The sequence below is a fragment of the Hyperoodon ampullatus genome (assembly GCF_949752795.1).
Source record: "Hyperoodon ampullatus genome assembly, chromosome: 15".
Classification (NCBI taxonomy): Eukaryota; Metazoa; Chordata; class Mammalia; order Artiodactyla; family Ziphiidae; genus Hyperoodon; species Hyperoodon ampullatus.
The window spans coordinates 48,957,117-48,980,420 of record NC_136928.1 but is presented as its reverse complement, the minus strand read 5'-3'; the positions used below and the strand labels follow the sequence as shown (position 1 = coordinate 48,980,420).

Sequence of the window (23,304 nt, the reverse complement as noted above, 5' to 3'; positions counted from 1 at the left end):
CTTCTTGGATCGATCCCTTTATCGTTATGTAGTGTCCTTCTTTGTCTCTTCTAATAGTCTTTATTTTAAAGTCTATTTTGTCTGATATAAGAATTGCTACTCCAGCTTTCTTTTGATTTCCATTTGCATGGAATATCTTTTTCCATCCCCTTACTTTCAATCTGTATGTGTCTCTAGGTCTGAAGTGGGTCTCTTGTAGACAGCATATATATGGGTCTTGTTTTTGTATCCATTCAGCCACTCTGTGTCCTTTGGTGGGAGCATTTAGTCCATTTACATTTAAGGTAATTATTGATATGTATGTTTCTATTCCCATTTCCTTAATTGCTTTGGGTTCGTTATTGTAGGTATATTCCTTCTGTTGTGTTTCTTGCCTAGAGAAGTTCCTTTAGCATTTGTTGTAAAGCTGGTTTGGTGGTGCTGAACTCTGTCCGCTTTTGCTTGTCTGTAAAGGTTTTAATTTCTCCATCAAATCTGAATGAGATCCTTGCTGGGTAGAGTAATCTTGGTTGCAGGTTTCTCTCCTTCATCACTTTAATTATGTCCTGCCACTCCCTTCTGGCTTGTAGAGTTTCTGCTGAGAGATCAGCTGTTAACCTGATGGGGATTCCCTTGTGTGTTATTTGTTGTTTTTCCCTTGCTGCTTTTAATATGATTTCTTTGTGTTTAATTTTTGACAGTTTGATTAATATGTGTCTTGGCGTATTTCTCCTTGGATTTATTCTGTATGGGACTCTCTGTGCCTCCTGGACTTGATTAACTATTTCCTTTCCCATATTAGGGAAGTTTTCAACTATAATCTCTTCAAATATTTTCTCAGTCCCTTTCTTTTTCTCTTCTTCTTCTGGAACCCCTATAATTCGAATGTTGGTGCGTTTAATGTTGTCCCAGAGGTCTCTGAGACTGTCCTCTGTTCTTTTCATTCTTTTTTCTTTATTTTGCTCTGCATCAGTTATTTCCACTATTTTATCTTCCACCTCACTTATCCGTTCTTCTGCCTCAGTTATTCTGCTATTGATCCCATCTAGAGTATTTTTTATTTCATTTATTGTGTTTTTAATCGATGCTTGATTCATCTTTAGTTCTTCTAGGTCCTTGTTAACTGTTTCTTGCATATTGTCTATTCTATTTCCAAGATTTTGGATCTTGGAAATAGAATCTTGGATCAGCTTTACTATCATTATTCTGAATTCTTTTTCAGGTAGACTGCCTATTACCTCTTCATTTGTTAGGTCTGGTAGGTTTTTATCTTGCTCCTTCACCTGCTGTGTGTTTTTCTGCTTTCTCATTTTGCTTATGTTACTGTGTTTGGGGTCTCCTTTTTGCAGGCTGCAGATTCGTAGTTCCCGTTGTTTTTGGTATCTGTCCCCCGTGGCTAAGGTTGTTTCAGTAGGTTGTGTAGGCTTCCTGGTGGGGGGGACTAATGCCTGTGTTCTGGTGGTTGAGGCTCGATCTTGTCTTTCTGGTGGACAGGTCCACGTCTGGTGGTGTGTTTTGGGGTGCCTGTGGCCTTATTATGTTTTTAGGTATCCTCTCTGCTAATGGGTGGGGTTGTGTTCCTGCCTTGCTAGTTGCTTGGCATAGGGTGACCAGCACTGTAGCTTGCTGGTCGTTGACTGAAGCTGGGTGCTGGTGTTGAGATGGAGATCCCTGGGAGATTTTCGCTGCTTGATATTATGTGGAGCTGGGAGGTCTCTTGTGGACCAGTGTCCTGAAGTTGGCTCTCCCACTTCAGAGGCACAGCACTGACTCCTGGCTGCAGCACCAAGAGCCTTTCATCCACCCGGCTCAGAATAACAGTGAGAAAAAGTAGAAAGAAAAAATTAGTAGAAGAAAGAAAGAGAGAGGGAAAGAAAGGAAGAAGGGAAGAAAGGAAGGAAGAAAGAAAGAAAGGAGGGAGGGAGGGAGGAAAGATGGAAAGAAAGAAGGAAAGAAAGGAGGGAGGGAGGGAGGAATGAAAGCAAAAGGAAGACTAAATGGAAGAAGGGAGGGAGGGAGGAAGGAAGGAAAGAAAGAAAGACAGGAGGGAGGGAGGGAGGAAGGAAAGAAAAATAAAGTGGAAAGAAGAAGGGTGGGAGGGAGGGAGGGATGGAGGAAAGAAAAAGAAAGAAGGAAAGGAGGAGCGGAGGGAGGGAGGGAGGAAGGGAAGGGAGGAAAAAAAGAAAGAGCAGGTAAAGTAAAATAGAATAAAGTATGAAATATAGTAGCGTTATTAAAATTAAGAAGTAATTATTGAAAAAAAACACGGACCGATAGAACCCTGGGACATATGGTGGAAGCAAAGCTATACAGAGAGAATCTTACACAGAAGATTACACATACACATTCACAAAAAGAGAGCAGGGGGAAAAATCAAAAATCTTGCTCTCCAAGTCCACCTCCTCGATTTGGGATAATTCGTTGTAAAAAGAGGAAAAGGGCGAGAAGTCTGAAATCTTGCTAAGTCCACCTCCTTAATTTGGGATAATTCGTTGTAAAAAGAGGAAAAGGGCGAGAAGTCTGAAATCTTGCTAAGTCCACCTCCTTAATTTGGGATAATTCGTTGTAAAAAGAGGAAAAAGGGGGGAAAGTCTGAAATCTTGTCCTCAAAGTCCACTTCCTCAATTTGGGATGATTCGCTGTCCATTCATGCACTCCACAGACGCAGGGCACATCAAATGGACCGTGGAGCTTTAATCCGCTGCCTCCGAGGCTGCACAGAGAGATTTCCCTGTCTCTGCTCTCACAACTCCCGGGTCTCAGCCTTGGACCTGGCCCCGCCTCTGCACGTAGGTCGCCGGAGGGCGTCTGTTCTTCGCTCAGACAGGACGGGTTTAAAGGAGCCGCTGATTCGGGGGCTCTGGCTCACTCAGGCAGAGGGGAGGGAGGGGAATGCCCTCTCCTCGCGCAGCAGGCAACAAAAGGGAAAAAAGTCTCTTGCCTCTCCGGTAGCTCCAGACCCTTTCCCCGGACTCCCTCCGGGCTAGCACTAACCCCTTCAGGGTCTCTTCCTGCCTCCAGCCCCAGTCCTCTCCCTGCGCTCCGACTGAAAGCCGATACCCGAGCCTCAGCTCCCAGCCCCGCCCGCCCCGGCGGCCGAGCAGACAAGCCTCTCGGGCTGGTGTGTGCCTGAGGGCACCGATCCTCTGTGCCAAAATCTCTCCGCTTTGCCCTCCGCACCCCTGTTGCTGTGCTCTCCTCCGCTACTCCGAAGCTTTCCCCCTCCGCCACCTGCAGTCTCCGCCCGCGAAGGGGCTTGTAGTGTGTAGAAACCTTCCCTCCTTCACGGCTCCCTCCCACTGGTGCAGGTCCCGTCCATATCCTATTGTCTCTGTTTATTCTTTTTTTTCTTTTGACCTACCCAGGTATGTGGGGAGTTTCTTGCCTTTTGGGGGGTCTGAGGTCTTCTGTCAGCGTTCAGTAGGTGTTCTGTTGGAGTTGTTCCACGTGTAGATGAATTTCTGATGTATCTGTGGGGAGGAAGGTGATCTCCGCGTCTTACTCTTCCGCCATCTTCCTCCGGCTCCCCTTTTTCTTTATTGTACTCTGAGGTAATTATTTCTTCTATTTTATCTTCCCGGTCACTTGTCCATTCTTCTGCCTCAGTTATTCTGCTATTGATTCCTTCTAGAGAATTTTAATTTCATTTTTTGTATTGTTCATCATTGTTTGTTTGCTCTTTAGTTCTTCTATTTCCTTGTTCAATGTTTCTTATATTTTCTCCATTCTATTTCCAAGATTTTGGATCGTCTTTACTATCATTACTCTGAATTCTTTTTCAGGTAGACTGCCTATTTCCTCTTCATTTGTTTGGTCTGGTGGGTTTTTACCTTGCTTCTTCATCTGCTGTATATTTCTCTGTCTTCCCGTTTTGCTTAACTTATTGTATTTGGGGTCTCCAGGCTGCAGGTTCGTAGTTCCCATTGTTTTTTTTTTTTTTTTTTTTGCAATTCGCGGGCCTCTCACTGCTGTGGCCCCTCCCGCCGCGGAGCACAGGCTCCAGACGCCTAGGCCCAGCGGCCATGGCTCACGGGCCCAGCTGCTCCGCGGCATGTGGGATCCTCCTGGACCGGGGCACAAACCCGTGTCCCCTGCATCGGCAGGCAGACTCTCAACCACTGCGCCACCAGGGAAGCCCAATTCCCATTGTTTTTGGTATCTGCCCCCAGTGGGTAAGGTTGGTTCAGTGGGTTGTGTCGGCTTCTTGGTGGAGGGGACTGGTGCCTGTGTTCTGGTGGGTGAAGCTGGATCTTGTCTTTCTGTTGGTCAAGACCATGTCTGGTGTGTGTTTTGAGGATGTCTGTGAACTCAATATGATTTTAGGCAGCCTCTATTCTAATGGGTGGGGTTGTGTTCCTATTTGTTTGGCATGGGATGTCTAGTACTGGAGCTTGCTGGTCGTTGAGTGGAGCTGGGTGTAAGCATTGAGACAGAGGTCTCTGGGAGAGTTCTTGCCAATTGATATTATGTGGGGCTGGGATGTCTCTGGTGGTCCAGTGTCCTGAACTTGGCTCTCTCACTTCAGAGACTCAAGCCTGACCCCTGGCACCAAGACCCTGTGAGCCACATGGCTCTTTTGGGAAGTCTGAGGTCTTCTGCCAGCATTCAGTAGGTATTCTGTAGAATTTGTTCCACATGTAGATGTATTTTTCCAAGATCAAACGAGATCAGGCGTGTTCAGGATGGTATGGCCGTAGACTGTAGATGTATTTTTGATGTATTTGTGGGGAGGAAAGTGATCTCCATGTCTTACTCCTCCACCACCTGAAGGTCCTCTGTCTCTTTTTTTATTTTGGATAACAGTCCCTTATTAGGTGTGTTTTTTGCAAATATTTTCTCCCAAACTGTGGCTTGTCTCCTCATTCTCCTGACATTGTCTTTCGCAAAGCAGTTTTTAATTTTAATGAAGTTCAGCTTATCAGTTATGTCTTTCATGGATTGTTCCTTCAGTGTTGTATCAAAAAAGTCATTGCTATACTCAAGTCATGTAGATTTTCTCATATGTTATTTTCCAGGAGTTTTATAGTTTTGCATTTTACATTTAGCTCTGTGATCCATTTTGAATTAACTTTTGTGAAGTGTGTAAGGTCTGTATCTAGGTTCATTTTTTTTGCATTTGATGTTCAGTTGTTCCAGCACTATTTGTTGAAGAGGCTATCTTTGCTCCATTGTATTGTTTATGCTCCTTTGTCAAAGATGAATTGATTATATTTATGGGGATCTATTTCTGGGCTGTCTGTTCTGTTCCACTGATCTATTTGTATATTTTTTTGCCATCTATTTGTCTACACTGTCTTGGTTACTGTAACTTTACAGTAAGTCTTGAAGTTGGGTAGTGTTAGTAGTCATTATTTTTCCTTGAATATCATATTGGCTGTTCTGGGTCTTTTGCTTATAATCCACTTTTTTCTTTCCTTTTTTCTTTGTTTTTTGCGGTACGCAGGCTTCTTACTGCTGTGGCCCCTCCCACTGCAGAGCACAGGCTCCGGATGCGCAGGCCCAGTGGCCATGGCCCACGGGCCCAGCCGCCCTGCGGCATGTGGTATCCTCCCGGACCGAGGCACGGACCCGCGTCCCCTGCATCAGCAGGTGGACTCCCAACCACTGCGCCACCAGGGAAACCCTATAATCCACTTTTGAGAGAGAAATGGGATTCTGTTAATAATAACCTCAGGATTTCCCTGGTGGTACAGTGGTTAAGAATCTGTCTGCCAATGCGTGGGACATGGGTTTGATCCCTGGTCTGGGAAGATCCCACGTGCAGTGGAGCAACTAAGCCCACGCACCACAACTACTGAGCCTGCACTCTAGAGCCCACATGCCACAACTACCGAAGCCCATGTGCCTAGAGCCCGAGCTCCGCAGCAAGAGAAGCCACCACAGTGAGAAGCCCGCACACTGCAACGAAGAGTAGCCCCCACTTGCCGCAAGTAGAGGACGCCCGCGCGCAACAACGAAGACCCAATGCAGTCATAAATAAATAAATAGTAATAATAATAACCTCAGAATAACAGGAGTAAACTAGGACTATCCTGAGCACACTGGGACATGTAGTCACTTTGTCTATAATTGCCTTATTTCTAGGGCAATTCAAATCATCTTCTGCTATTTGGTTTTCATGTCACATAGTCCTTTTGATGAAACCATCAATCATTGTGGGAGGAAGACAGGGCAGAACCAGGAACATTGAGAGGTTTGTTAGCTTTCATCTTTGAGCATTAAAACTCCTAAACTTCAGGTACAAACTGTATGTCCTGTTGTTTTTGAATTTGGATCTGTTAAAAATTTCAGCAGTGTTGTTGTTTCTTGAGGTGATTTGAGTTAGAATATTCAGTTTGGTCATCAGGAGACAGCCATATACTAAAGAGTAGTCACAAAAAAGAAATTTACCAGTTTTTGCACCTCTTGAATAATGTGACTTGGATATTAAAATTTGGTATGGTTCAAAGTGGGACCAAATATTGTTAAATGATTAAACTGCCTTAATGTGTCAGACTTTTTGGTGTGTAGGGAAAAGTACAGTTATAAATGTGAATGTTGTGCTATATTATTTTTTTGCAAAACTCCTTAAATTATATTTGTCAGATTAAATTCTTCCTTTATTCTAAAGCTTATTGTTTGTGAAATTTACTATTTCTAGAATATATACATGAAGACCAAAATTCTGACACTTTAAGTAAAAACATGTATTCAATTAACACTTAATTGGTTATTGACACTATCTTGAGTATTTTAAAAAGTATGTTTCAGGCACATATAATGGTATACATAATTAGTGAATGTATATGAATGATGAATATAACTTGTGAGTTTAGTATCAAAATTAAGTAGAAGCTACATGAATCTTTACTCTAAAATTTTGTTAGTTCAATTTTTTGATGGCTCTAAAGAAATTCTTAAAACTCTCTTTTAGCTCTGTTTGATTTGTATGAGTAGAGAGAATTATCCTTTGGGATTTATTGCAGAGTATTTAACAGGGGAGAATTGTTGCTATTTTTCCTCAAGAAATTCATTTAATTGCTTCAGACAGTATGTTAACAGATTTTTGTTTCCTCTCAGGCTATGGCTTATGCTGTACCAGCCTAAGCTTTTCTCACTTCAGCTAATTAAGACTAATACCATTGTGTTCCTGCCACTCCAGTTCTAATTTAGCCTTTCCAAAAAGAATGCTGGTTAAGAAGCAAAGCTATAGATGACAGAGGATAAAAATAATTTTGTACTTCATTAACCGTCAATCTTTGTAGCTTCACTTCTGTTGTCTTAATGTGAGAAGAATCAGTAGTTAAAAAAATTTTGCTCTTCTGAGCTGTTTGTTGTATATGATGGAGCCATTCTAGTGTCAGAAATGGATCTTTAGGACAGTTTTCCTTAATACAGTATGTGAAAAAATACCATTAAAAAACATTACATTCAGTATATACGTGCTGCATAAACATGCTAAAATGTTTTTGTTTTTATTAAGAAAAGGCAAAATGGTCTTCTAACAGTCAGGTTCAAGTAGATAAAATGAACCTTGAGGTAAGGTTTAAGGTTACATTGGTCAACTGAGATCCTTCTAGTAACTCTTTGTTCTTTAGACTTATTTTTTTAAAAATTTTTATTGGAGTATAGTTGATTTAAAATACTGTGTTAGTTTTAGCTGTACAGCAAAGTGAATCAGTTATACATATACATCTATCCACTCTTTTTTAGAATCTTTTCCCATATAGGTCATTACAGGGTATTGAGAAGAGTTCCCTGTGCTATGCAGTAGGTCCCTATTAGTTACCTATTTTATATATAGTAGTGTGTATATATCAATCCCAATCTCCCAATTTATCCCTCCCCCTTTCCCCACCTGGTAACCATAAGTTTATTTTGTACATCTGTGACTCTCTTTCTGTTTTATAAATAAGTTCATTTGTACCATTTTTCTTGGATTCCACATATAAGTGATATCATATGATGTTTGTCTTTCTCTGTCTGACTTACTTCACTCAGTATGACAATCTCTAGGTTCATCCACGTTGCTGCAAATGACATTATTTTGTTCTTTTTATGGCTGAGTAGTATTAAGACTTATTTTTAAATGATTACATTTACAACCATTTGGCCAACCTTTTATTTTTTTGAATGTCTGAATTTTATTTTATTTATTTTCTTATACAGCAGGTTCTTATTAGTCATCAATTTTATAAACATCAGTGTATACATGTCAATCCCAATCGCCCAATTCAGCACATCACCATCCCCACCCCCCTGTGGCTTTCCCCCCTTGGTGTCCATATGTTTGTTCTCTACATCTGTGTCTCAACTTCTGCCCTGCATACCGGTTCATCTGTACCATTTTTCTAGGCTCCACGTACATGCATTCATATATGATATTTGTTTTTCTCTTTCTGACTTACTTCAGTCTGTATGACAGTCTCTAGATCCATCCACGTCTCAACAAATGACCCAATTTTGTTCCTTTTTATGGCTGAGTAATATTCCATTGTTATATGTACCACATCTTCTTTATCCATGTGTCTGTCAATGGGCATTTAGGTTGCTTCCATAACCTGGCAATTGTAAATAGTGCTGCAGTGAACATTGGGGTGCATGTGTCTTTTTGAATTATGGTTTTCTCTGGGTATATGCCCAGTAGTGGAATTGCTGGATCATATGGTAATTCTATTTTTAGTTTTTTAAGGAACCTCCATACTGTTCTCCATAGTGGCTGTATCAGTTTACATTCCCACCAACAGTGCAAGAGTGTTCCCTTTTCTCCGTACCCTCTCCAGCATTTGTTTGTAGGTTTTCTGATGATGCCCATTCTAACTGGTGTGAGGCGATACCTCATTGTAGTTTTCATTTGCATTTCTCTAATGATTAGTGATGTTGAGCAGCTTTTCATGTTCTTCTTGGCCATCTGTGTGTCTTCTTTGGAGAAATGTCGATTTAGGTCTTCTGCCCATTTTTGGATTGGGTTGTTTGTTTCTTTAATATTGAGCTGCATGAGCTGTTTATATATTTTGCAGATTAATCCTTTGTCTGTGGATTAGTTTGCAAATATTTTCTCCCATTCTGAGGGTTGTCTTTTCGTCTTGTTTATGGTTTCCTTTGCTGTGCAAAAGCTTTGAAGTTTCATTAGGTCCCATTTGTTTATTTTTGTTTTTATTTCCATTGCTCTAGGAGGTGGATCAAAAAATATCTTGCTGAGATTTATGTCAAAGAGTGTTCTTCCTAAGTTTTCCTCTAAGAGATTTATAGTGTCCGGTCTTACATTTAGGTCTCGAATCCATTTTTAGTTTATTTTTGTGTATGGTGTTAGGGAATGTTCTAATTTCATTCTTTTACATGTAGCTGTCCAGTTTTCCAAGCACCACTTACTGAAGAGACTGTCTGTTCTCCATTGTATATCCTTGCCTCCTTTGTCATAGATTAGTTGACCATACGTGCGTGGGTCTATCTCTGAGCTTTCTATCTTGTTCCATTGATCTTTGTATTTTTATGCCTGTACCATATTGTCTGGATTACTGTAGCTTTGTAGTGTAGTCTGAAGTCAGGGAGTCTGATTCCTCCAGCTCTGTTTTTTTCCCTCAAGACTGCTTTCGCTATTCGGGGTCTTTTGTGTCTCCATACAAAATTTAAGATTATTTGTTTTAATTATGGAAAAAATGCCATTGGTAATTTGATAGAGATTGCATTGAATCTGTAGATTGCTTTGGGTAGTAGAGTCATTTTCACAATATTGACTCTTCCAATCCAAGAACATGGTATATCTCTCCATCTGTTGGTATCATCTTTACTTTCTTTCATCAGTGTCTTATAGTTTTCTGCATACAGGTCATTTGTTTCCCTAGGTAGATTTATTGGTAGGTATTTTATTCTTTTTGTTGCAGTGGTAAATGGGAGTGTTCCCTTAATTTCTCTTTCAGATTTTTCATCACTAGTGTATAGGAATGCAAGAGATTTCTGTGCATTAATTTTGTATCCTGCTACTTTACCAAATTCATTGATTATCTCTAGTAGTTTTCTGGTAGCATTTTTAGGATTCTCTATGTATAGTATCATGTCATCTGCAAACAGTGACAGTTTAACTTCTTCTTTTCCAATTTGTATTCCTTTTATTTCTTTTTCTTCTCTGATTGCCGTGGCTAGGACTTCCAAAACTATGTTGAATAATAGTGGTGAGAGTGGACATCCTTCTCTTGTTCCTGATCTTAGAGGAAATGCTTTCAGTTTTTCACCATTGAGAATGAGGTTTGCTGTGCGTTTGTCTTTTATGGCCTTTATTATGTCCACTTTCTGGAGAGTGTTTATCATAAATGGGTGTTGAATTTTGTCAAAAGTGTTTTCTGCATCTATTGAGATGATCATATGGTTTTTCTTCTTCAATTTGTTAATATGGTGTATCACATTCATTGATTTGCCTATATTGAAGAATCCTTGCCTCCCTGGGATAAATCCTACTTGATCATGGTGTATGATCCTTTTAATGTGTTGTTGGAGTCTGTTGGCTAGTATTTTGTTGAGGATTTTTGCATCTATATTCATCAGTGATACTGGTCTGTAATTTTCTTTTTTTGTAGTATCTTTGTCTGGTTTTGGTATCGGGGTGATGGTAGCTTCATAGAATGAGTTTGGGAGTGTTCCTCCCTCTGCAATTTTTTGGAAGAGTTTGAGAAGGATGGATGTTAGCTCTTCTCTAAATGTTTGATAGAATTCACCTGTGAAACCATCTGGTTCTGGACTTTTGTTTTTTGGAAGATTTTTAATCACAGTTTCAACTTCATTACTTGTGATTGGTCTGTTCATATTTTCTATTTCTTCCTGGTTCAGTCTTGGAAGGTTATACCTTTGTAAGAATTTGTCCATTTCTTCCAGATTGTCCATTTTATTTGCATAGAGTTGCTTGTAGTAGTCTCTTAGGATGCTTTGTATTTCTGTGGTTTCTGTTGTAACTTCTCCTTGTTCATTTCTAATTTTAGTGATTTGAGACCTCTCCCTCTTTTTCTTGATGAGTCTGGCTAATGGTTTATCATTTTTGTTTATCTTCTCAATGAACCAGCTTTTAGTTTTATTGATCTTTGCTCTTGTTTTCTTTGTTTCTATTTTATTTATTTCTGCTCTGATATTGATGATTTCTTTCCTTCTGCTAACTTTGGGTTTTGTTTGTTCTGCTTTCTCTAGTTCCCTTAGGTTTAACGTTAGATTGTTTGAGATTTTTCTTGTTTCTTGAGGTACCCTTGTATTTCTATAAACTTCCCTCTTAGAACTGCTTTTGCTGCATCCCATAGGTTTTGGATTGTCGTGTTTTCATTGTCATTTGTCTCTAGGTATTTTTTTATTTCCTCTTTGATTTCTTCAGTGATCTCTTGGTTATTTAGTAGCATATTGTTTAGGCTCCATGTGTTTGTGTTTTTATGTTTTCTTTCCCTGTAATTGACTTCTAATCTAATAGTGTGGTCAGAAAAGATACGTGATATGATTTCAGTTTTCTTAAATTTACTGAGGCTTGATTTGTGACCCAAGATGTGATCTATCCTGGAGAATGTTCTGTCTGCACTTGAGATGAAAGTGTAATCTGCTGTTTTTGGATGGAATGTCCTATAAATATCAATTAAATCTATCTGATCTATTGTGTCATTTAAAGCTTGTGTTTCCTTATTAATTTTGTGTTTGGATGATCTGTCCATTGGTGTAAGTGAGGTGTTAAAGTCCCCCACTATTATTGTGTTACTGTCGATTTTCTGTTTTATAGCTGTTAGCAGTAGCCTTATGTGTTGAGGTGCTTCTATGTCAGGTGCATATATATTTATAATTGTTATATCTTCTTTTTGGATTGATCCCTTGATCATTATGTAATGTCCTTCCTTGTCTCTTGTAACATTCTTTGTTTTAAAGTCTATTTTATCTGATATGAGTATAGCTACTCCAGCTTTCTTTTGATTTCCATTTGCACGGAATATCTTTTTCCATCCCCTCACTTTCAGTCTGTATGTGTCCCTAGGTCTGAAGTGGGTCTCTTGTAGACAGCATATATATGGGTCTCTTTTTGTATCCATTCAGCAAGCCTGTGTCTATTGGTTGGAGCATTTAATCCATTCACGTTTAAGGTAATTATTGATATGTATGTTCCTATGACCATTTTCTTAATTGTTTTTGGTTTGTTTTTGTAGGTCCTTTTCTTCTCTTGTGTTTCCCACTTAGAGAAGTTCCTTTAGCATTTGTTTTAGAGCTGGTTTGGTGGTGTTGAATTCTCTTAGCTTTTGCTTGTCTGTAAAGCTTTTGATTTCTCCATTGAATCTGAATGAGATCCTTGCCAGGCAGAGTAATCTTGTCTGTAGGTTCTTCTCTTTCATCACTTTAAGTATATCATGCCACTCCCTTCTGGCTTGTAGAGTTTATGCTGAGAAATCAGCTGTTAACCTTACGGGAGTTCACTTGTATGTTTTTTGTTGTTTTTCCCTTGCTGCTTTCAGTAATTTTTATTTGTCTTTAATTTTTGCCAATTTGATTACTGTGTGTCTTGGCGTGTTTCTCCTTGCATTTATCCTGTATGGGACTTTCTGCATTTACTGGACCTGGGTGGCTATTTCCTTTCCCATGTTAGGGAAGTTTTCAACTGTAATCTCTTCACATATTTTCTCGGGTCCTTTCTCTCTATCTTCTCCTTCTGGGACCCCTGTAATGCGAATGTTGTTCTGTTTAATGTTGTCCCAGAGGTCTCTTAGGCTGTCTTCATTTGTTTTCATTCTTTTTTCTTTATTCTGTTCCGAGGCAGTGAATTCCACTATTCTGTCTTCCAGGTCACTTACCCGTTCTTCTGCCTCAGTTATTCTGCTATTGATTCCTTCTAGTGTAGCTTTCATTTCAGTTATTGTATTGTTCATCTCTGTGTGTTTGTTCTTTAATTCTTCTAGGTCTTTGTTAAACATTTCTTGCATCTTCTGAATCTTTGCCTCCATTCTTTTTCCGAGGTCCTGGATCATCTTCACTATCATTATTCTGAATTCTTTTTCTGGAGGGTTGCCTGTCTCTACTTCCTTTAGTTGTTTTTCTGCGGTTTTATCTTGTTCCTTCATCTGGTACATAGCCCTCTGCTTTTTTGTCTTGTCTATCTTTCTGTGAATGTGGTTTTTGTTCTATAGGCTGTAGGATTACAGTTCTTCTTGCTTCAGTTGTCTGCCCTCTGATGGATGAGGCTGTCTAAGAGGCTTTTGTAAGTTTCCTGATGGGAGGGACTGGTGGTGGGGTAGAGCTGACTGTTGCTCTGGTGGGCAGAGCTCAGTAAAAGTTTAATCTGCTTGACTGTTGGTGAGTGGGGCTGGGTTCCCTCCCTGTTGGCTGTTTGGCCTGAGGCAACCCAACACTGGAGCCTACCTGGGCTCTTTGGTGGGGCTAATGACAGACTCTTGGAGGGCTCACGCCAAGGAGTACTTCCCAGAACTTCTGCTACCAGTGTCCTTGTCCCCTCGGTGAGCCACAGCCACCCCCCTCCTCTGCAGGAGACCCTCCAACATTAGCAGGTAGGTCTGGTTCAGTCTCCCCTGGGGTCACTGCTCCTTCCTCTGGGTCCCAATGCGCACACTGCTTTGTGTGTGCCCTGCTAGAGTGGGGTCTCTGTTTCCCCTGGTCCTGTCCAAGTCCTGCAATCAATTCCCACTAGGCTTCAAAGTCTGATTCTCTAGGAATCCACCTCCCATTGCCAGACCCCCAGGTTGGGAAGCCTGATGTGGGGCTCAGAACCTTCACTCCAGTGGGTGGACTTCTGTGCTATAAGCGTTCTGCAGTCTGTGAGTCACCCACCCAGCAGTTATGGGATTTGATTTTATTGTGATTGCGCCCCTCCTACTGTCTCATGGTGGCTTCTCCTTAGTCTGTGGATGTGGGGTATCTTTTTTGGTGAGTTCCAGTCTCTTCTTGTCGATGATTGTCCAGTAGCTAGTTGTGATTCTGGTGTTCTCGCAAGAGGGAGTGAGAGCACGTCCTTCTACTCTGCCATCTTGGTTCCTCTCAGGTCAATCTTTTAGATGTATGATAAATGAAGGGATAGTTAGCATAGAAAATTGGTGATAATAAAGGAAAGATAAATGAAATTGTAGGTTTAATGCAGGTTGAATTGGTGTTCTCCTAAGAATTTATTCTCTTAGGTTTTTCTCTGCAGTTTACTGAAGTCCTGCAAAGACTTCAGGAGGCATGTTCTTATTCATTTATTCCTAAAACTGTGTAGCTGTGCTTGCTTACTTTGTCAAAGTAGTATAAATAACTTTTCATGAAATGAATGAATTGAAATTTCTTTTGAACCTATATGATTTAGAATGGTTTATGTTGTGTTACATTTTTTTGCTCAAAGTATAGTTGGTTGGAAGCATGCCACTTTAACAAATACTACTTTTTCTCCTGTATAAAAAGTTGTAATGGAGGTTTAGTGCTACATTGGCTTCCTAAAGACAACCTTTTAGGTATTTTGTTATGGATTTCTATAATACAGTATACTTGATTACAATGAGATTTCCTTTTGGAAATCTATATTATAATCTGTAACCTCTACGTAAAGACTTACAACAAACCTATACTTTATCTAAAATTGTTGGGGAAAGATGTAATTAAATACTTTTACCTCATGTGGAGTCAGAAAGTTTAGAATTCGTCATGGTTGAATATGTTAGTGATGGAAAACATGTTTAAAAAATAAGGTATACTTAGCAATTTTATTCAGTTGGTAAATTCTAACAAATGTATAATGTTTGTTTTGTTTTCTATACAGCATCATTACTTATTCCTGCTGGTAAAACTCTTCCCACTTTTACCACAGCAGAACTGGTATGTATCTTATTTAAGAGATATATATATATATTTTTAAAATTTTTCTTTTCAACTTTAAAACAGTTTGTCATTCTACAATGCAAAGACTGAATAAGGACAAAATATAATCAGAGAGTATATAGTATTAAATAGCATTTTCAGTATGGTATGGCATTAATTGTGTTACGTCATTTCTGTTCCTACCAACTTTGTGATATTATGTGCATTTTAAAATCTATTCTTTTTTTAAATTTAATTTAATTTATTTTTTTATACAGCACATTCTTATTAGTCATCCATTTCATGCACATCAGTGTATACATGTCAATCGCAATCTCCCAATTCATCACACACACCCCATCCCCCACTGCTTTCCCCCTTGGTGTTCATACGTTTGTTCTCTACATCTGTGTGTCAATTTCTGCCCTGCAAACCAGTTCATCTGTACCATTTTTCTAGGTTACACATATATGCGTTAATATACGATATTTGTTTTTCTCTTTCTGACTTACTTCACACTGTCTCACAGTCTCTAGATTCATCAACGTCTCTATAAATGACCCAATTTCGTTCCTTTTTATGGCTGAGTAATATTCCATTGTATATATGTACCACATCTTCTTTATCCACTCGTCTGTCGATGGACATTTAGGTTGCTTCCATGACCTGGTTATTGTAAATAGTACTGCAATGAATATTGGGGTGCATGTGTCTTTTTGAATTATGGTTTTCTCTGGGCATATGCCCAGTAGTGGGATTGTTGGGTCATATGGTGATACTATTTTTATTTTATAAGGAACCTCCATACTGTTCTCCATAGTGGCTGTATCAATTTACATTCCGGCCAACGGAGCACGAGGGTTCCCTTTTCTCTACACCCTCTCCAGCATTTGTTGTTTGTAGGTTTTCTTTTTATTTATTTAATTTTTTGTGGTACGCGGGCCTCTCACTGCTGTGGCCTCTCCCATTGTGGAGCACAGGCTTCGGACGCACAGGCTCAGTGGCCATGGCTCACGGACCCAGCCGCTCCATGGCACGCGGGATCCTCCCGGACCGGGGCATGAACCTGCGTCCCCTGCATTGGCAGGCAGACTCTCAACCACTGTGCCACCAGGGAAGCCCGTTTGTAGGTTTTCTGATGATGCCCATGCCCATTCTAACTGGTGTGAGGTGTAGTTCTGATTTGCATTTCTCTAATAATTAGTGATGTTAAGCAGCTTTTCATGTGCTTTGTGGCCATCTGTATATCCTCTTTGGAGAAATGTCTGTTTAGGTCTTCTGCCCATTTTTTGATTGGGTTGTTTGTTTTTTTAATATTGAGCTGCATGGGCTGTTTTTTTTTTAAATTAATTTATTTATTTATGGCTGTGTTGGGTCTTTGTTTCTGTGCGAGGGCTTTCTCTAGTTGTGGCAAGCGGGGGTCACTCTTCATCGCTGTACGCGGGCCTCTCACTATCGCGGCCTCTTTTGTTGAGGAGCACAGGCTCCAGACGCGCAGGCTCAGTAATTGTGGCTCACGGGCCCAGTTGCTCCACGGCACGTGGGATCTTTCCAGGCCAGGGCTCGAACCCGTGTCCCCAGCATTGGCAGGCAGATTCTCAACCACTGTGCCATCAGGGAAGCCCTGCATGGGCTGTTTATATATTTTGGAGATTAATCCTTTGTCCATTGATTCATTTGCAAATATTTTTTCCCATTCTGAGTGTTGTCTTTTTGTCTTGTTTGTAGTTTGCTTTGAAAAACCTTCTAAGTTTTATTAGGTCCCATTTGTTTATTTTTGTTTTTATTTCCTTTACTCTAGGAGGTGGATCAAAAAAGATCTTGCTTTGATTTTTGTCAAAGAGTGTTCTTCCTATGTTCTACTCTAAGAGTTTTATAGTGTCTGGTCTTACATTTAGGTCTCGAATCCATTTTGAGTTTATGTTTGTGTATGGTGTTAGGGAGTGTTCTAATTTCATTCTTTTACATGTAGCTGTCCAGTTTTCCCAGCACCACTTATTGAAGAGACTGTTTTTTCTCCATTGTATATCCTTGCCTCCTTTGTCATAGATTAGTTGACCATAGGTGCATGGGTTTATCTCTGGGCTTTCTGTCCTGTTCCCTTGATCTGTATTTCTGTTTTTGGGCCAGTACCATATTGTCTTCATTACTGTAGCTTTGTAGTATAGTCTGAAGTCAGGGAGTCTGATTTCTCCAGCTCCGTTTTTTTCCCTCAAGACTGCTTTGGCTATTCAGGGTCTTTCGTGTCTCCATACAAATTTGAAGATTTTTTGTTCTAGTTCTGTAAAAAATGCCATTGGTAATTTGATAGGGATTTCATTGATCTGTAGATTGCTTTGGGTAGTATAGTCATTTTCACAATGTTGATTCTTCCAATCCAAGAACATGGTATATCTCTCCATCTGTTTGTTTCATCTTTAATTTCTTTCATAACTGTCTTATAGTATTCTGCATACAGGTCTTTTGTCTCCTTAGGTAGGTTTATTCCTAGGTATTTTATTCTTTTTGTTGCAGTGGTAAATGGGTGTGTTTCCTTATTTCTCTTTCAGATTTTTCATCACTAGTGTATAGGAATGCAAGAGATTTCTGTGCATTAATTTTGTATCCTGCTACTTTACCAAATTCATTGATTATCTCTGGTCGTTTTCTGGTAGCATCCTTAGGATTCTTTATGTTTACTCTCATGTCATCTGCAAACAGTGACAGCTTTACTTCTTCTTTTCTGATTTGGATTCCTTTTATTTCTTTTTCTTCCCTGATTGCTGTGGCTAAAAATTCCAAAACTATGTTGAATAATAGTGGTGAGAGTGGATAGCCTTGTCTTGTTCCTGATCTTAGAGGAAATGGTTTCACTTTTTCACCATTGAGAACAATGTTGGCTGTGGGTTTGTCATATATGGCCTTTATTATGTTCTGGTAGGTTCCCTCTGTTCCTACTTTCTGGATGGTTTTTATCATAAATGGGTGTTGAATTTTGTCAAAAGCTTTTTCTGCATCTTTTGAGATGATCATATGGTTTTTATTCTTTAATTTGTTAATATGGTGTATCGCATTGATTGATTTGCGTATATTGAAGTATCCTTGCTTCCCTGGTATAAATTCCACTTGATCATGGTGTATGATCCTTTTAAAGTGTTGTTGGATTCTGTTGGCTAGTATTTTGTTGAGGATTTTTGCATCTATATTCATCAGTGATATTGGTCTGTAGTTTTCTTTTATTGTAGTATCTTTGTCTGGTTTTGGTATCAGGGTGATGGTGGCCTCGTAGAATGAGTTTGGGAGTGTTCCTCCCTCTGCAATTTTTTGGAAGAGTTTGAGAAGGATGGATGTTAGCTCTCCTCTAAATGTTTGATAGAATTCACCTGTGAAACCATCTGGTTCTGGACTTTTGTTTTTTGGAAGATTTTTAATCACAGTTTCAACTTCATTACTTGTGATTGGTCTGTTCATATTTTCTATTTCTTCCTGGTTCAGTCTTTGAAGGTTATACTTTTCTAAGAATTTGTCCATTTTTTCCAGGTTGTTCATTTTATTTGCATAGAGTTGCTTGTATTAGTCTCTTAGGATGCTTTGTATTTCTGCAGTGTCTGTTGTATCTTCTCCTTGTTCATTTCTAATTTTAGTGATATGAGTCCTCTCCCTCTTTTTCTTGATCGAGTCTGGCTAATGGTTTATCAATTTTGTTTATCTTCTCAAAGAAACAGGTTTTTGTTTTATTGCTTTGCTATTGTTTTCTTTGTTTCTATTTCATTTATTTCTGTTCTGCTCTTGATGATTTCTTTCCTTTTGCTAACTTTGGGTTTTGTTTGTTCTGCTTTCTCTAGTTCCTTTAGCTGTAAGGTTAGATTGTTTATTTGAGATTTTTCTTTTTCTTGAGGTAGGCTTGTATAGCATAAACTTCCCTCTTAGAACTGCTTTTGCTGCATCCCATAGGTTTTAGATCATCGTGTTTTCATTATCATTTGTCTCTAGTTATTTTTTGATTTCCTCTTTGATTTCTTCAGTGATCTCTTGGTTATTTAGTAATGTATTGTGTAGCCTCCATGTGTTTGTGTTTTTATGTTTGTTTTCCTTGTAATTGATTTCTAATCTCATAGCATTGTGGTCAGAAAAGATACATGATATGATTTCAATTTTCTTAAATTTACTGAGGCTTGATTTGTGACCCAAGATGTGATCTATCCTGGAGAATGTTCTGTCTGCACTTGAGACGAAAGTGTAATCTGCTGTTTTTGGATGGAATGTCCTATAAATATCAATTAAATCTATCTGGTCTATTGTGTCATTTAAAGCTTGTGTTTCCTTATTAATTTTGTGTTTGGATGATCTGTCCATTGGTGTAACTGAAATGTTGAAGTCCCCCACTATTATTGTGTTACTGTCGATTTCCTCTTTTATAGCTGTTAGCCGTTGCCTTATGTATTGAGGTGCTCCTATGTTGGGTGTATATATATTTACAATTGTTATATCTTCTTTTTGGATTGATCCCTTGATCATTATGTAGTGTCCTTCCTTGTCTCTTGTAACATTCTTTATTTTAAAGTCTATTTTATCTGCTGTGAGTGTAGCCACTCCAGCTTTCTTTTTATTTCCATTTGTGTGGAATATTTTTCCATCCCCTCACTTTCAGTCTGTATGTGTCCCTAGGTCTGAAGTGGGTCTCTTGTAGACAGCATATATATGGGTCTTGGTTTTATATCCATTCAGCAAGCCTGTGTCTTTTGGGTGGAGTATTTAATCCATTCACGTTTAATTATCGATATGTATGTTCCTATGACCATTTTCTTAATTGTTTTGGGTTTGTTTTTGTAGGTCTTTTACTTCTCTTGTGTTTCCCACTTACAAAATTTCCTTTAACATTTGTTTTAGAGCTGGTTTGGTGGTGCTGAATTCTCTTAGCTTTTTCTTGTCTGTAAAGCTTTTTGATTTCTCCATCGAATCTGAATGAGACTCTTGCCAGGGAGAGTAATCTTGGTTGTAGGTTTTCCCTTTCATCACTTTAAATATATCATGCCACTCCCTTCTGGCTTGTAGAGTTTCTGCTGAGAAATCAGCTGTTAACCTTATGGGAGTTCAATTGTATGTTATTTGTTGTTTTTCCCTTGCTGCTTTCAATAATTTTTATTTGTCTTTAATTTTTGCCAATTGGATTACTGTGTGTCTTGGCATGTTTCTCCTTGCATTTATCCTGTATGGGACTCTCTGCATTTACTGGACCTGGGTGGCTATTTCCTTTCCCATGTTAGGGAAGTTTTCGACTATAATCTCTTCAAATAATTTCTCGGGTCCTTTCTCTCTCTCTTCTCCTTCTGGGACCCCTGTAATGCAAATGTTGTTCTGTTTAATGTTGTCCCAGAAGTCTCTTAGGCTGTCTTCATTTGTTTTCATTCTTTTTTCTTTATTCTGTTCCGAGGCAGTGAATTCCACTATTCTGTCTTCCAGGTCACTTACCCGTTCTTCTGCCTCAGTTTTTCTGCTATTGATTCCTTCTAGTGTATTTTTCATTTCAGTTATTGTGTTTTTCATCTCTGTTTGTTTGTTTATTCTTTAATTCTTCTAGATCTTTGTTAGATTTCTTGCATCTTTTCGATCTTTGCCTCCATTCTTTTTCCGAAGTCCTGGATCATCTTCACTATCATTATTCTGAATTCTTTTTCTGGAGGGTTGCCTGTCTCTACTTCCTTTAGTTGTTTTTCTGGGGTTTTATCTTGTTCCTTCATCTGGTACCTAGCCCTCTGCCTTTTTATCTTGTCTGTCTTTCTGTGAATATGGTTTTTGTTCTATAGGCTGTAGGATTACAGTTCTTTTTGCTTCAGTTGTCTGCCTTCTGGTGGATGAGGCTATCTAAGAGGTTTGTGCAAGCTTCCTGATGGGAGGGACTGGTGGTGGGTAGAGCTTGGTGTTGCTCTGGTGTGCAGAGCTCAGTAAAACTTTAGTCCGCTTGTCTCCTGATGGGTGGGGCTGTGTTCCCTCCCTCTTGGTTGTTTGGCCTGAGGCAACCCAACACTGGAGACTTCCCGGGCTCTTTGATGGGGCTAATGGCGCACTCTGGGATGGTTCACGCCAAGGAATACTTCCCAAAACTTCTGTTGCCAGTGTCCTTGTCCCCATGGTGAGCCACAGCCACCACCTGTCTGTGCAGGAGACCCTCCAACACTAACAGGTAGGTCTGGTTCAGTCTCCTATGGGGTGACTGCTCCTTCCCCTGGCTCCCAACACGCACACTACTTTGTGTGTGCCCTCCAAGCGTGGGGTCTCTGTTTCCCCCAGTCCTGTCGAAGTCCTGCAATCCCCACTAGACTTCAAAGTGTGATTCTCTAGGAATTCCTCCTCCCGTTGCCGGACCCCCAGGTTGGGAAGCCTGACGTGGGGCTCAGAACCTTCACTCCAGTGGGTGGACTTCTGTGGTCTAAGTTTTCTCCAGTTTGTGAGTCACCCAGCCAGCAGTTATGGGATTTGATTTTATTGTGATTGAGCCCCTCCTACTGTCTCATTGTGGCTCTCCTTTGTCTTTGGATGTGGGGTATCTTTTTTTTTTTTTTTTTTTTTGATTTTTTTAAAAAATTTATTTTATTATTTATTTTTGGCTTCATTGGGTCTTCATTGCTGCGCGTGGCTTTCTCTAGTTGCGGAGAGCGGGGGTGGTGTGCGGGCTTCTCTTGTTGCGGTGACTTCTCTTGTTATGGAGCACGGGCTCTAGGCGTGCGGGCTTCGCAGGCTCTATAGCGCAGGCTCAGTAGTTGTGGCGCACGGGCTTAGTTGCTCCGTTGGCATGTGGGATCTTCCTGGACCAGGGGGATGTGGGGTATCTTTTTTGGTGAGTTCCAGTGTCTTCCTGTTGATGATTGTTCAGCAGTTAGTTGTGTTTCTGGTGTTCTTGCAAGAGGGACTGAGAGCATGTCCTTTTACTCCGCCATCTTGAACCAATATCTAAGATATATTTTAACAGAGATGCCCCAGTTTTAGTGAATGGTGCCAGAAGGCTGGGCAGAGATGTAATTTGTAATCCTCCAGTTGAATGAGAAAAGATGTGGTAAGGGATGAGGAGATAGAAATAGCTTCTATAACATAGGTGTTGCAAAAATTCAGGAGTTCCAGAATTAATATTTTCTTACCAACTTTTCCTATCTTCCAGAGCAGTTGTTAGCATCTGCCAAGACTGTACCTACAAGGTTAGGAAATTTCTTAACTTACATTGTATGGAGTTTTAATACACTGTACAATGTCATATACTTGGTGGATCCTAAATAGATGATTTTGATACGAATGTTTTTCTGATTTTTTTCCCCCTAGGGTTGAGGCACATCATAATTCTTCCTTTTATTTAAGTGGAATATTTTGGTTATTTTTTTACCATTGTATAATAGAGGTTAGATTCACCCCCCCCCCCCCAGGATTTGGGGGCAGAAGATAAAATTAAAGCTTATATATAGAAAATTGAGTAGTTTTCAGGTGGGGCAAAATAGAACTTTTTCTCTGTTACCTTTCTTTGAAGATAAAACATGATTATATAACTTTATTATATAAAGTTTTTCATTTTCTTTCAGCCCATGAGCTTCCTTTCTAGGGTACAGGATTTTAGTAGGCCATTTATTTCTATTTCTTCATTAAGAACAAACAAAAAGCATAGCCCTTATCAGGATTTTTGGGAAGAATGGTGCTGGTTTTGGTATGAAACCAATGAAGAAATATCTCTGCCTTTGAAATTCTTGGAAATACCTTTTCTCCTCATTAAAGAAATAATATACTTCTAAAGAGTAAAACCAAACAAATTTATAAAGTAAAAAGTGATAGAGCCCTGTAGGATTATAACCCAAAGATAAACTGTTTTAACTGTATGATGTATATCCATTTAGACTTCTTTCATTAAAGAAAGTTACATTAATTTTCAGGGTAAAAGCAGAATCATTCTCTGTACTGTTTCTGTAATTTTTTTTAAACTTAGTAATATAGATGGACTGTTTTCAATGCTAGTTAAATATTGATTAGCCTTAGTGGATGTATCAAGTTTAATTAACCAGTCTTTTGTTTATGGACATTTAAATTCTTGCTAGTGTTTTTCTAATATAGCATTCCAGTGATTACACTTGTAGATATGTCTTTGTATTTGTGTGATAATCAGGTAATCAGGATAAATTCCTAGAAGTAGAATTTCTGGGTCAAAGATTATGCATGTTTTCAATTTTGGTATATGTTACAAAATTGGGCTCTGAAAGGATTGTACCATATACACTCATAAGCAGTGGTCTGAGAGAACTGATTTTTATCATATCCTTACCAACATTGGCTATTATTAATCAATCTTTTAAATTTTTGCAGGTCTAGTAGGCAAAAACTTTTTTTGTTTTTTCATTTAGTATTAAAAATGTAAAACCCTAAGGTTTAACTATTCCAAAATAAAAATTACACACTATTGTGTTATCTGCTTTAAAATAACATTAGTCATCAACTTACAGACTAGAGGACTCCTATAAACAACTGTGGTTCTTATATTTGATATCTGGGTATCAGTGGCCCATGCAAAGCTGTTGTGGGCAAGTTTTATGAGTCAAT

The 23,304-nt window shown here is 39.3% G+C and overlaps 1 protein-coding gene across 1 annotated transcript in view; it reads left to right on the top strand.

The window, feature by feature from the left end:
• The window catches only part of GTF2A1L (general transcription factor IIA subunit 1 like), a gene marked incomplete at both ends in the record, with an annotated part of 65,887 nt that overhangs the window by 16,491 nt on the left and 26,092 nt on the right, over window positions 1–23,304 (top strand). The window contains one exon of the mRNA XM_079721185.1: window positions 14,714–14,769. Coding sequence (XP_079577311.1) covers window positions 14,714–14,769 — 56 coding nt within the window. The remainder of the gene's footprint in view (window positions 1–14,713; window positions 14,770–23,304) is intronic.